The sequence below is a fragment of the Vanessa cardui genome, chromosome 28 (assembly GCF_905220365.1).
Source record: "Vanessa cardui chromosome 28, ilVanCard2.1, whole genome shotgun sequence".
Classification (NCBI taxonomy): Eukaryota; Metazoa; Arthropoda; class Insecta; order Lepidoptera; family Nymphalidae; genus Vanessa; species Vanessa cardui.
In genome coordinates, this window is record NC_061150.1 from 8,136,686 (window position 1) to 8,150,658 (window position 13,973).

At 39.1% G+C, this 13,973-nt stretch overlaps 1 protein-coding gene across 1 annotated transcript in view; it reads right to left on the bottom strand.

Moving 5' to 3' along the window:
- Positions 1-545: 545 nt before the first annotated feature.
- Positions 546-13,973, bottom strand: part of LOC124541630 — a 34,401-nt gene continuing 20,973 nt past the window's right edge. The window contains exons 19-28 of the mRNA XM_047119554.1: positions 12,917-13,037; positions 11,599-11,690; positions 10,834-11,028; positions 9,190-9,334; positions 8,592-8,822; positions 8,155-8,259; positions 5,611-5,737; positions 3,621-3,735; positions 2,634-2,732; positions 546-724 (exon numbers count right to left, since the gene is read on the bottom strand). Of these exons, the coding sequence (XP_046975510.1) occupies positions 562-724; positions 2,634-2,732; positions 3,621-3,735; positions 5,611-5,737; positions 8,155-8,259; positions 8,592-8,822; positions 9,190-9,334; positions 10,834-11,028; positions 11,599-11,690; positions 12,917-13,037 (1,393 nt within the window). The 3' untranslated portion in view covers positions 546-561. The remainder of the gene's footprint in view (positions 725-2,633; positions 2,733-3,620; positions 3,736-5,610; positions 5,738-8,154; positions 8,260-8,591; positions 8,823-9,189; positions 9,335-10,833; positions 11,029-11,598; positions 11,691-12,916; positions 13,038-13,973) is intronic.

Sequence of the window (13,973 nt, forward strand, 5' to 3'; positions counted from 1 at the left end):
CCGCTGAGTTTCTTTCGACGGTTCTTCTCAGGTCAGGGTGTTTTCTTTTCCGAACCGGTGGTAGTGTTTCAATTGACCATCAAAACGTAAGTGTAGTGCTTCTATATTAAATAAAGTAATTTGAGTTTGAGTTTAAGTTAGATTGTATTCGATGAAGTATTCATAGTTACATTGTTTGCAGAGATGACGGTTAAGATGCACGCGTTCTAATCACTGGGCGATTAGAAAGCGTGCATCTTAACCGATGCTTGCGGGTTCAAATCCAGGCAAGCACCACTGAATTGTCATTTATTTGTAATTGGTATTTATAATTTATCTCTTGCTCGGTAGCGAAGGAAAACATCGTGAGGAAACCTGCATGCAGCTAATTTCATAGAAATTCTGCCACATGTGTTTTCCACTAACCCGCATTCTTCCACCAATCCACTTTCTCCTCAAAGGGAGAGAAGGCCTTAGCCCAGCAGTGGGAAATTTACAGGCTGTTGTTGTTAACATTACTTAAGAAACGCGTTAAGTTAGTAAAGTGGTCATAATGAAACAATCGCTTTAACTTCTACGACGTTATATTGCACAGTTATTGAAGTGTCCGTCCCCCGCGCACTCCCCGCAGACGGCGGGCAGGTACGAGGCCGGGATCAGGATCACGGTCTCGTTGTACCGCCGGTAGATCGTCACGCCCGTCGAGTTCGAGATCACCTTCACGCCGTCGTCGGTTGGGATCAGCCTGGAAGCAAGAACACACCGCGTGGTGACGTCACCATCGTGGACGTCGGCGCTGTGAGAAATAGTTACCACTTCTAATGCGCTATCTGTTTCGCACGGATGCAATGCTAATACTAAATATGCTACATATTTTTTTCTTATTTCTTTACTATATAGTTTTTATTGTCTATTATATAATTTTAGTTTAAAATAATATTTAATTTATATTTTCAATAATATTCTAATGCCTGTAATAGTAAATGTAAATAGTAAAACTTTTACCTTAATAATTTTGTAATGTAATTTATTTTTTGTATGTGGCATTTTATCTACTGTTGGTTGTCCTAATAAAAATATAATAAAAAAATATATAGTCCATGCATTATATAGAAAAACCTTCCTCACGAATCACTATCTATTACAAAAACCGCATCAATATCCGGTGCGTTATTTTAAAGATACATAGGGACAGACAGCGGTAAGCGATTTGGTTTTACACTATGTAATGATGATAACACCAGGTGTAGATATATAACAGCCGGCACAGGGGACGTCCCCAGGGACCTCCCTCGTGCCGGCTCCTACACTGCAGCCTTTATTCTCAGAGCTAACTTATAATGTCATAATCCACACAATAATATATTAGCTATAATGAAACGTGTTTGTATTTGTTAATGCTCAAATATGAATGAGGTAATTTTTTTTAATAATAGTAGCTCTTAGTTGAGGAATTATTAATCAAAATCAAAATAAACTTTATTCAAGTGGGCTTTTACAAGCACTTTTGAATCGTCATTTAACAATTAATTGAAGCTACCACCGGTTCGGAAAGTGGATTCTACCGAGAAGAATCGGCAAGAAACTCAGCAGTTACTTACTCTTTTTCAACATTTAAGAAATACAATTACATTAGTTAAGTATAATTATATATGTATGTAATGTATCCTGCGTGGAAGTCAACAGGTATTAATTCCATGCTTTTTTATCATCTACAAAATCTATAATAATATTATTCGTATTTACCCATAATTTTAAGATTATTGTGGCAGGGGGAAGACATTAACCCAAGGTTCAGGATTATAAGAGCAACTTTTATAGTACCGCTGATACTTCTGATTTTCCACAACACAAGTGCTTTAGCTACTTACATTGGTATTAGAGTAGTGTATGTGATGTTGTCCAATATTTGTTCATATCGCTAGGCGGCTCGCAAACCATTGCGCTTTGTTTAATGTATGACATTTGAAAAAAAGTGACTTCGGAGTTCCGCTTCAGTTGTTCTTGATAGTTTTAAAATATCTTGAGAATCTCATGAGACGTACCATAAACGGAAATTAAACCGTAGAAACGTTAACATATAAATATACTAAAATTTTTAATTCAAACGAGGTTTCTGAATCACGCTAACTTATGTCTTAAAGATATATGTATAGGATACTGACTTTATAAATATACATTTGTCTAGTAGAGGTTACTGGTTGCAAATGCCAAGCGAAACTGTGGACGTGGTTTTTTGGATTTTGTGTGCACATGGGGTCAGTTCAAATAGTTGTATAGTTTTTCTAGAAAGCACAATTATTAGAGATTGCTGTCACAGCAGACTAAGAGTGAGGGTTGCGCAAATTATCGCTATTTTGCTGAAATTTATCGCCAAGCAAATTGCTGAATTGAATAAAGGACATTCTAAAAAAAAATAAAAATCAAATGTATAAAAGTTACTGAGGTATTTGCAATAAGTTACCTCACTAGAGTAATACGAATAAAAGTCTAGCGCGAACTACACAGCTTCTTGTCGGTTCTTATCAATAGGATCTAAGACTCAGGCGGTGGTACCCATACATTTAAAACATTCTCTTAAATAACGATTCAAATGTGCTTGTAATTTACTTCGATTAGGTTTATTATGATTTTGCAAATATATATAAACTCACGCCGTGTGTGAGCTGCGAGCGGAGGCGTCGCTGCTGTACGAGGCGTGCTCGCCGTCGTACATGATGATGCCGCCATTTTGTTGGCGCAATATTACGAAGCTGCAAATATACATTAAAACTTTAATAGTTATACCGAAGACTTTTCTAACTTATTTGTAACTGCCTCGTGAGCTTGTACAGCTGCAGACCTCTTAGATCTGGATATAACTCTTTGCTGTTAAATCAACACCAAGCTTACAAATTGTCAGTGTGGACCAAATCGCGTCGTTCTCGATGCAGTCGCATCGAATAAAAGACAGAAACAGTTTGCTTGCGTCTTCGTACACAATTGATAACTATTATTTTATCTCTTCGGACATGGTACTCGTGCTTTCGTATGTCTAATGTCTAAATTAATTTACGTTATATTAATTTGCCTTCATCGTTTATTCCCAGGAGGCATCACAATCTAAGTCTTCGGATTGTTAATCGATGATGATATAGTTCTTATTCAAATGCTAAGAATATTAAAATTTTAATATACGACAGTGACTTTTACTTTGACTCCATTGAATGTCAGTTGTCTTCACCAAAATTTGATTTTTACGTATAGAACACAATGCTTTCTCTTGCGCAATGAGCTATAGTACGACACAACTTAGTTGTAGCATCGGCAAATTCAATAAAACGATGACTATTCACATTCATTACCCTATCGCGCCATTCGACGCTATTCGTCGCTATAGATTCATCAGTTCAACCCGAGAAAACAAGTGCATGTAACTCGACGCGTCAAACGACGAATATATTAGGTCATATAATGTTACAGTTTATTACTTTTGTGTAAAGATCATATTCACATAGAAAATGAATATTGATTTTTTGGGATAGCGTACTTAATTCGGATGTGATCGGTTTTACGAAGTTTGCCGATGCTACATCTAAGTTGTGTCGTGTTATAGAGGTGGGGGTCAAATGAATATCAATAATGAATATAATAGTCATTACCTTGGTGTCTCGGAGCAGTCGGCGAGCACCAGGCTCTCAGGGCACTGCAGCTGCTCGAGCTGGTGCACACTCCCACTCAACGTTTGTATCGTCGACTCTTGCAGCCGACATTGGCCTGGTGACGATGAACAGTTAGACTGATTACAAACCTGATTACATGATCCACGAGCTGGCAGCTCGACCACGTATCAGCTTGGCAATGCGAATAGGTTGCGGTGCCAAGATTTTGAACAAGCTTAATATAATAAACAATATTTGATGATTTTTTTTTAAATTTTATAAAATAATATATTTTCTATATCAGTTTCTTAATTTGTTATAGAATTAAACTCTTAAGATTCTATGTTATATGTTAGGAATACGTTCCAAAACCTTCTCCTCAAAGGGAGAGGAGGCTTTAGCCCAGCAGTTTGAAATTTACAGGCCAGCCAGAACTAATTTGACTTTTTAACTTTGACAATATAGGATTAAATCAAATAGCATAACTAAAACATCTATCTTAAAAATAAAATGTGCATGTTTCATGCATTTATATGAATATAAAAATATGTAATATTTTTTACTACTAACGACCACTAAAGACAAAAAAAAACAATCTCTATATGTAATTTATTGTTAGTACAACGACTCAACGCATCCCGCGGGGCCGTTTTGAGGGTAGATTTCTATATTTCATGTTCTTTTGTTTTAACATTCTCGTTGTCATCGCTATTTTTAGCAACTGCAAACCAAGCCCGGCGTTGTCCTGCCTTTTACTTAGAGGCTCACATCCTGCAGCGCTACCCAGCGGTGCGTAACGACCAAGTAGATCGTATGATCACCTCGTCCATAGTCAATAGGTGTCGTAGAGATATTATTTTTAATTTGTTTATGAAATCTGATCTAGAGTTAACGGATATCTTGTAAGCAAGCATACGACATCCGAAGCCGTGGCGATGGTTAACATCAGATGGAACAATGGTAAACGCTAGCCTATTGAGAATACAAGCCATGTATAGTAAAAAAATAATAATATAAAATATGTTGTAATTAAATATAGTATAGAAAATAGAGAAAATTATCATTCACCACCTGATGGTAAGTGGTCACTATCACCCATAGACAATGACGCTGTAAAAAATATTATCTAATCCTTTCATCGTCAATGCGCCACCAACCTTGGGAACTAAGCTATGTCCCTTATGCCTGAGTTGGTGGTACCGACCTAGATGGGCTTGCACAAAGCCCTACCACCAAGTAAACCATTATATAGAGTAAGTAAATAGAAATAGCAATCTTAATATGCGTATGTATATCATTTGCAAACAAAAAGAAATTTGTTATAATAAAGGTTATGTTATAATAAAGTTGTGGCAATGCAGAGCATACTGTAGTTGTGTGATAATGAAATTACATTATTTTGTGTATGTGCGTGTTTTCTGTGACAGTATTATAGGGGACATTGTCGTATAAGTCTTCAAATCGATTTTTCTAATTAATTAGTTGACCGATTGACCACATCGATATTTTTTTTTATTATATACAGAGAAAACGCACGAAGTATTGAGAAATAGATTCTTATAGAATATACGAACACACATAACGAGAATATTGAAAGAAACACGCGAAGGCTACTCTAGGGAATCTTGCTTACCGGAGCTTATCTCGAGAGCCAAGATGCTCCAGTGGCTAGAACGCGTACATCTTAACTGATCCTTGCGGGTTCAAAACCAGGCAAGCACCACTGAATTTTCGTGTGCTTAATTTGCGTTTATAAATCATCTCGTGCTCGGTGGTGAAGGAAAAAATCGTGAGGAAACCTGCATGTGACTAGTTTCAACAAAATTCTACAACATGTCTATCCACCAACCCGCATTGGAGCAGCGTGGTAGAATATGCTCCCAATCTTCTCATCAAAGAGAGAAGAGGCTAGAGCCCAGCAGTGGTAAATTGTCAGGCTGTTGTAGTTGTATGTTGGAGTATATCTATAAGGTTATGCTCTGGTACTCACGGTACACCCCGAACCTCTTCATGAGCTGCATGGAGGTCCAGCTGTCGAGCAGCCACGCGAAGCTGTCCGACTCGAACTGGATCTCCGCGCCCTTGTTGACGACCACCGACGCTATGCCGTCTTTTTCCTGTTACGAAACAAATGTATTTCTAACACTTTCATCATAATCAAACACAATGAATATTACAATGGGCCTAAAATAAAGCCAAATTGAACCTTAATAAACAGTAACATCTAGGGAAGTTATTGTATTAACTTGATTTTTAAATAAATGTTTTCTTTCGCCGGTTTAAAAGTGATCTGTTATTATAAGTTTTGTTTTATAAAAAAATCGCCCTTGTTTCAAGATAGATACAATGAAAGAAAAAGAACTGAGATATACAACGGGAGATATTTTTATATTTTCTTTCCTGTACCTTAAGTTTGCCTGGAAGAGATCGCTGTTTTAGCGATAAGATCGCCTCTTGGGCATATTTCTTTAAAGTGACTAATGTGTGTGTGTTATTGGTGTACAATAAAGAGTATTTTAATTTGATTTTGAGGATACAAAAAACTACGAAAAATTTATTTTCTAATTAAAAAAGCAATGTTTATATTTTACGGTAACCCGTCCAAATCGTATATATATACTACGCTATACACAATACTACGCTATCGTACCACACGTCTATCTATGTATTTGAACGGTAATTCGCACACACATACACATTGCTTAGATGGTACTTGGAATTTTAATAGAGCACGAGTAATTGCGATGAAATTTTGCGCAAGAGTTTTTTATGGAACGCAGGTGAGCACCGAGAGAGGGTTTTTCAAAATTCATCTCTCATTAAATCAATTGTACTTTATTGACATAATCTTTTTAATTAATATAATAATTATGGAAAATCAGAAGTAACGGCGGTATCGCAAAACATCCAGACACAAGACAACAACTTTAAGTACATCGTCTCCACCGGGAATCGAACCCGGGTGCTCAGAGTGACGAACCCATAAATAACCTGTGTACACACACTCGAACACGGAGGTCGTAAAATTTAAATTTAATTTTGTTTAGTTAAATTAAGCTCATGGAAAATCAGTAGTGTTTGTGTCACCGGATTTAATCTCGATAAGTTTTCTTGAGATCCGCGATGTACAGATACAATTCAGCGTCTTCTGAATGTTTAAGGAAGAATAAATTTTATTCCATTGAATTTCCCCGGGACGTCCCCGCGGGGCAACACGCGTCCCGGGCGCCGACCGCGCACGTCTCTATGCTAGACGCTTCATTTGTCTGTTTGTTCGCATCGTTTTCTGCGGTTGAGAATCCTGAAGGAATCAGAATATCCCTTTAAGCTGCAGCTACATCTGCGTTTAATTTATGAATAATGCTTCAGCGGATGTGCGACATAATGAACTTCTTTGTACGTAATAGTTAAGCGAGCTGACAAATGGGTCACCTGATGCTAAGTGGTCACCACGTTATAGACATTAGCGTAGTTAGAAATATTAACTATTCCATGCATGGACAACACGTCACCGACCTTGGAGACTATACGTGATGCCCTTTTGCCTGTAGTCACACTGCCTTACTCGCCCCTCAAACCAGAACACAACTATCTTACATTTTTACTGATCTAATACCTGATGAATGGGTGGTAACTCCCAGCCCTTAAACTAAACATTAACATTATGCTTGAGTACCTCCGTGGTCGAGTAGTCTGTATACTGGTTTTCATGGGTTCGCTCTGAGGTCCCCGTTCCGATTCCCGGCCGATTCGATGCAGAAAAAATTAATTAGTTTACTCCTCATCATATTGTCTCGGGTCTGGGTGTTTGTGGTATCGTTACTTCCGATTTTCCATAACACAAGTGCTTTAGTTATTCACATCGGGATCAGAGTAATGTGTGCAATGTTTATTTATCTATCTATTTATTAATTACGCTCGTTGCAATCACTCTGACGACGCTAATTTTACGTTATAATGTGGGTTGAGCTCATCGGCTTCACAGTTCACGCGCGTCGCACACTTTGATGTCACTAATATGATTAGCGGCGGCAATATTATGAGAGTGTTTATAACTATCTCTCATTTTATGGTTTATAGGACTATCCGCGATCATAGTCAATAGGTTCAAATCCCGAGTCGAGATAATAAAATTTTCTGATTAGACTTTTTTAGTAGAGCTCGATGCCCAAAAGTAAGCACTGTTTCCTCTTTTATGAGATACACGTAAACCGTTTGTTCTGCTCTAGACATCTTCCCATTTCCGTAAACTAACAGAGTTGGGATATCGAAAGTGGATCTCTGCTTGCACACACATTTGTGCACCATAACTTATGTCTTACACAGTTGATTAATCTACGTTAATAATGGGCTTAAGGGATAAAATCAGCCACCACAAAATTGTGAAGGCAAAAATACGCGTCAAGGCGCAGGTAAATATAATATGTATTTGTTCTATCTAGTATGAAACAGCATAGATTTTAGTCAGGTCTTTGCCTTGTCGTGGGAACACCTGTGCCAGTTATAATAGTCTATGAAATATAAGAAACGTTACCTTAATGACTGCGGAGGTGTTGATGAAGTCGAGAGTACCCAGAAGTTGCGCGATGGGTGTTCCGGGACCCAGGCCTAACCCTGGGAGCAGGTCGAACTGGTGCAGCTGGAAGGGTGACATTGACGTTAGACACATTAATTACGTAGACATCATTGTGGATTCTACAATCTATTGAAAGTCAATATGCTCATATCTGTGTACACCTGTAGCGAGCAATCTAACAGAGAAAGAATTTTTTTTCTAATATGGGAATTTATAAATATAATGAAGATAGATGAGGTTCGCACTTGAACCGATGGTGAGCGGTCACCACTATAAACACCAGAATCCTTTTACCCCCAACGCTTCATCAACCTTGTGAGATGACATGTCTCTTGTACCTGTAGTGACACCGGCTCAATGTCGGTGGAGTGTACTACTACGAGTGTACTACTCACCCGCTCGCCTTGCACGTCGACCTCGACGTAGCGCTCGACGTTCCCGTAGCTGTACTTGGGCGTGCCGCGGTAGCGCACGGCGAGGCGGCTGTCGCGCGCGCCGGCGTCGCAGCGCTCGGGCGCGGCCGACGCGCGGTAGGCGAGCGCGGCGCGGCCGTGGTAGGCGGCCGGGTGCGTGTTGAGGTCCTGGTCGGCGGGCGCGTGGCTGGTGTCGTCCTCGAAGTAGCACAGCTGCACGCAAACATTCAAATTATACTGTGCTTCAATAGATTCGGCGATTACGTGCGATTATGGAAACGTACGCACTTTTATTTCCCGGTGATTGAATCCTGAATCTCAGAATCTGTATGTCTTTAAGCAGACCTACTAAACCGAGTCAAAGAGACGTATTGTGATCTACACAATATGTACCTCAAACCATAGACAATAAGCTCATGAATTAAGTTTTTAGTTCAAGTAAGGCATATTCTAATCTTATAAAAACTTTTTAAAAGTCCAATAACAACACTCCTTCGTATTAGAAATGTCAAGGAGTATTGTTATTGGTTCCAGTTCATTGAAGAGGTCAAACGAAGAAATGCTCACAGGCGACGCTCACCTTCCAAAACCTCTTATCGGGGTCGGCCCTGAGCGGCTGGTTGACGTACAGCACGGCCTGCACCGACACGTTCCTGCCGACGCACTCCACGCTCGTGTCCGCGTCCACTTTCAGGAACATCTCGTCGTCCTTATCTTTGTTTTTCCTAAAATTGAGACACATAGGCAACATACAGAACCTCCTTGGTCGAGTAGAGTGTACACCGGCTTTCATAGATACGCCACTCCCAGCCGAGCGATGTAGAAAAATATCATTAATATTCTATGTTGCATTGTGTCTGGGTGTTGGGGTATCATCGTTCAGATCTTCCATAACACAAGTGCTTTAGCTACTTACATTTGGATCAGATTCATGTATGTGTGTTGTTCAATATTTACATATTTTTAATATTAAAGGACATTTACTTGCACTTGATATACCATGATGAGTAACTTAATCACTCCGGATCACTTATTCATCGCGCTGACACTAAAGGTAAACATTATTGGGAAATTGAATAACTTCTTTGGATTGCCTCTTTCTTATCTTTAGCACCCCGTCGATCTATTCGTAAGTTAGTGCGACCGAACAATCGAGTTTCATTATCGGGGTTTGCTGAATCATAAATCAGAGTTAGAAACTTGGCAATTTTACACACCTGTGCCTCGGAAGGAGAAAACTAAAATGTTTATGTAGCACACGACGTAATAACAAATATAATATATTTTTCTTACAAAAAACGAAAATCTTTTATAGTATACATATGTAATAAACACGCTTCACAGAAATATAATCAAAAAGGGGAAAAAATTAATAAGAAATAATGTTTGCAAATGTCATTAATCCCAATTAGAAATTCAACTTCCAAGTCAGTACCGACATTAACAAGAGTTCTAGATCAAAAACATTTGTAGCGCAGTAGGATGGGTGCTATTTGGAATGGCGGTGACTCTATGTAATTATACTATAACTCAATTCTTTCAACCATATCCTGAATACTTAATTATGTATATACAAACTAGTTGTAATATTTAATTATGTATATACAAACTAGTTGTCGCCCGCGGCTCCGCACGCATTTTACGGGTTTGGTTGTCATGTGTTATGCAAAAAGTAGCTTATGACCTACCTCGCAGTTCAAATTTGCTTATTATCATTAAGTTCGGTTCAGCGGTTTGGTCGTGAAAGAGATATCCCACCAAAAACATTCAATGTAAAAAAATGCCAAGCCTCTCGCTGCAGTCTTTCCACCGTAAGAAGTTTTGAGATCTCATAATAGCCAAGTCCTATTCAAATTATTATGTAGTTAGAAATCAACATTTAGTAATCGTATCAATAGTTTTCTTTATAATTATAATTATACTGACTTGGCAATGAGCACAAATTAAAAGCTGCTTGCTGCCTGGAATTATGTGCAAATGTAACTGAGGAGACCTGTGATCAGATTATATGTTATGTGTGAATCATGATGGTCACTACCGAGTACATGTATACATTATATACAGATATAGGGGGGGGGGTGAAACAGCCGCGAATCGCTTCGAGAAAAGATGGTACTGCCGTGCCCGTTTTGCTCGAGACTTGGCTGGGGCATTTCCGTGCCCCCAGATAGACAGACAGAGGTACTTTCCCATTTATGATACTGGTATAGATTGAGTTACTCACTTGAAGTATCGCAGCACGGTGTTCAAGGTGAGGCCCATCCTGTCGAAGTCGACGTTGTTCCGGAAGCTGAGCGCGACGTGCAGCACCTCGTCGCGGGCGGGCGCGGCGCGCGGCGGCGGCACCACCAGCCCGCAGCCCGACGACGACAGGAAGCGCTCCACGGAGTTCAGCACCGACTGCTGCGACGGCAGCATGCTGACCACACACATAGTGACGGCTTGAAATGGTCTTAGGCATCCTTCTCAGTATGGATTACTAGACTTTAGGCAATAGACCTTTTCATAAATTATTCTTGAACAAAAATATAATTTATGATTCTTAACTTAGTACCAGCTTGGTGGAATATGTTCCAATTCTTCTCCTCAAAGGGAGAGGAGGTCTTAGCCCAGCCGTGGGAAATTTACAGGCTGTTGTTGATGTTTGTTTTTTGTTGAATTTAGTACTATACTAAGGAAAAGGAAGCCCTTTGCTCTTGCCCTTTTTAAAGTATAATCATAATAATTTTTATTTTAATCCTGTATTGTACTAGAAATTGTTGCGTGTCTCTGAAAGTGGTCCGAAAAACACAGTATTTCATTGATCCTGTGCCTGCTGTTGTAAATATTGGATTATTGTATAATGTTGACTGTGATAGAATGGATGGTGCAAGTATGTTCTCACACACATGTGCATGTCACATCTCTACAGCACACTTGTGGGGTCGTCAAGCGCGTCGACGACCTTCAGTTAGGAAGACATGTTTGACGTGCGAAAGTATCCACTCACTCGTAAGTTATGAACTTGGACATGATGTACTTTTCTATAACTTCCGCGCCGGACATTTTCCGCTCGCAGTCGAAGAAGACGCCGCTGTCGTCCTGAATACGAATCGTTATTTCTATATAAATAATTATATGAGACAACATCACATACATTACTCTGATCCCAATGTGAGTAGCTAAAGTACTTGTGTTATGGTAAATTAGAAGTAACAATACCACAAACACCCAGACCCAAGACAATATAGAAAACTAATGATAATCTACATCGACTCGGCCGTGAATCGAACCCAGGACCTCTGAGTGGCGTACCCATGAAAACCGGTGTACACCACTCGACCACGGAGGTCGTTAGTTGTTAATATCACTATAATAGTGCTTTCAAACTTTACACATACAAAATGTTTCCACATGGGGAAAAATATTTAATTTAATATGATCACACTTAGATTACCTGCTTCGGAAAGGAGGTCGGAAATTCAATAGATATAAAATGTCTCACTGAAGGTTACGGTTTCATCAGTGCGAGAGCGTTGAAAATATGTCAGAAATTTTAACATAATCTCTCATAAGTTAGTTTATAATTTTATCGTATTAAGTTGTATCCTAAAACATTTTATAACTGCAGTGTGGCAGCACCATAAAGTAGCATGGCCATGCTCCTATCATTGGGCTATAGTTTCCAATCGAAGGTTTGTCGGTGACTAGTTGTCATGTGTCAGGCAAAAAAGTAGCTCGTTTGCCACCTATCTCATAAAAAAAAGGCAGACAGAGATACTTTCACATTTATAACAATCATATGGATAACATTTGAGCATCCATTGCTCCGGTCAGTGAGGGTCGATGTATCACGTCCCAGTAAATTGTCGCTCCGATCTCGATCTAGTGAAGTTCGATCACGTATCAATCACTAATTCTAAAAATCAATCACTAGAACTAATCTTTCGAGACTAATCGTTGCTGAAGTCGGACAAGAAAGAAACTTGTCTGTGGACTGGAATGAATTGTTATTTAGTTGAGAATACTTTATGAGATTGTGAACAAACTGGGATCCGTGATCTCAGTAGTTACAATTATTTCATCTGGTTTGTTAGTATATGTTTTTTGAAAACAAAAATTATCCAATTTAATAAATATTTTTTTTACCGGCTTAGCTTGGAGTTTTACTTCTAAAAACCACTAAGATGGACCTTTTCTGTCCGACAATTTAATTGAGAAGAAATATTAAGGTTTCTTATCATTAAAATTATTGTTTGGTATATTTGTTTGGTAAAACTTTTGATAATAACATTTATCGAATATGTACGAAATAACAAAATACCAACTTCCCCTCCAGAGGGCGTCACCGAGAGGACTTCGAGGCCCCTCTTGGAGTCCGTTTCGACTTCCACGCGGGAGTGTACCGCCACGCCGGCGCGCTGCGCGAACGGCTCCGGCCACGTCAGACTGCGGACACACGGCAAACACGTTAAGCTAAGGTCTGTGGAAATATCTAGGCAGAAATTCAGTAGTCACTCCTTCCCTGCAATGACATACAGGTAGACTATGGTAGTACAATTAAAATATTCAATTATTAAACAAGCAAGCATAATATTAGTTCTGAAGTCAAGGTTGCAATTATGTGTCACGATAGCATGCGTAAGCGATCCCGTGGCGCCCGCCGAAAGACGGAGAGGGTACCGCTGGGTTTTTAGTGGGTAAACCCGGTGGACCTGGGCGCACTAGGCGTTAAGGAAACCGGGGAATCCCCCCCCCCACTTTCCATCACGTGGGGGAAGCGCGTAAAGCGTTTTTCCGGCGAAAAAAATAAAATAAAAAGGGTTGTAATTATGTTATATTTGAGAAATGGTTTGCAATAAAGTATTATTATTATCACGTTGAATATAATTTAGAGCAAAAGCAAAAATAAAATTATAAAGTACTTTATAACACAACGTCCTTTCCTTGTGGCAAGACGTTATGAAATTGAAAAATCATTTTTATGTAAAATATTTAAATTGAATACGGAACATTTTACCAAGATCTCTCGTGAAGCGTGACAGTAAAACAAATCGACGGATCGACTTAACAATCTCTTTCGAGAAAACTTCGGATGTCTGAATATTTTTTGTTTGAACCTGACGGAGAGCATCCGATAGTTTCCGAAGTGATTTCGACCTCCCGTCAGTCACCGCGACTGAAAGACGGCGCCGATGAGATTGATCGCTCAAAACAAGCGATTTGAGACATGATGTTCCGAGCGACAATTTTCGGAATCGAATATTATTTTATTATTCGTTTCGAAATCTTTTGTCAGTTCATATGTTTGTTCATCATCGTTATTGATCTGTATATGATCATAATTAATTGTTTATTTGCAATTTGATTTTAAGAACGTGGAGT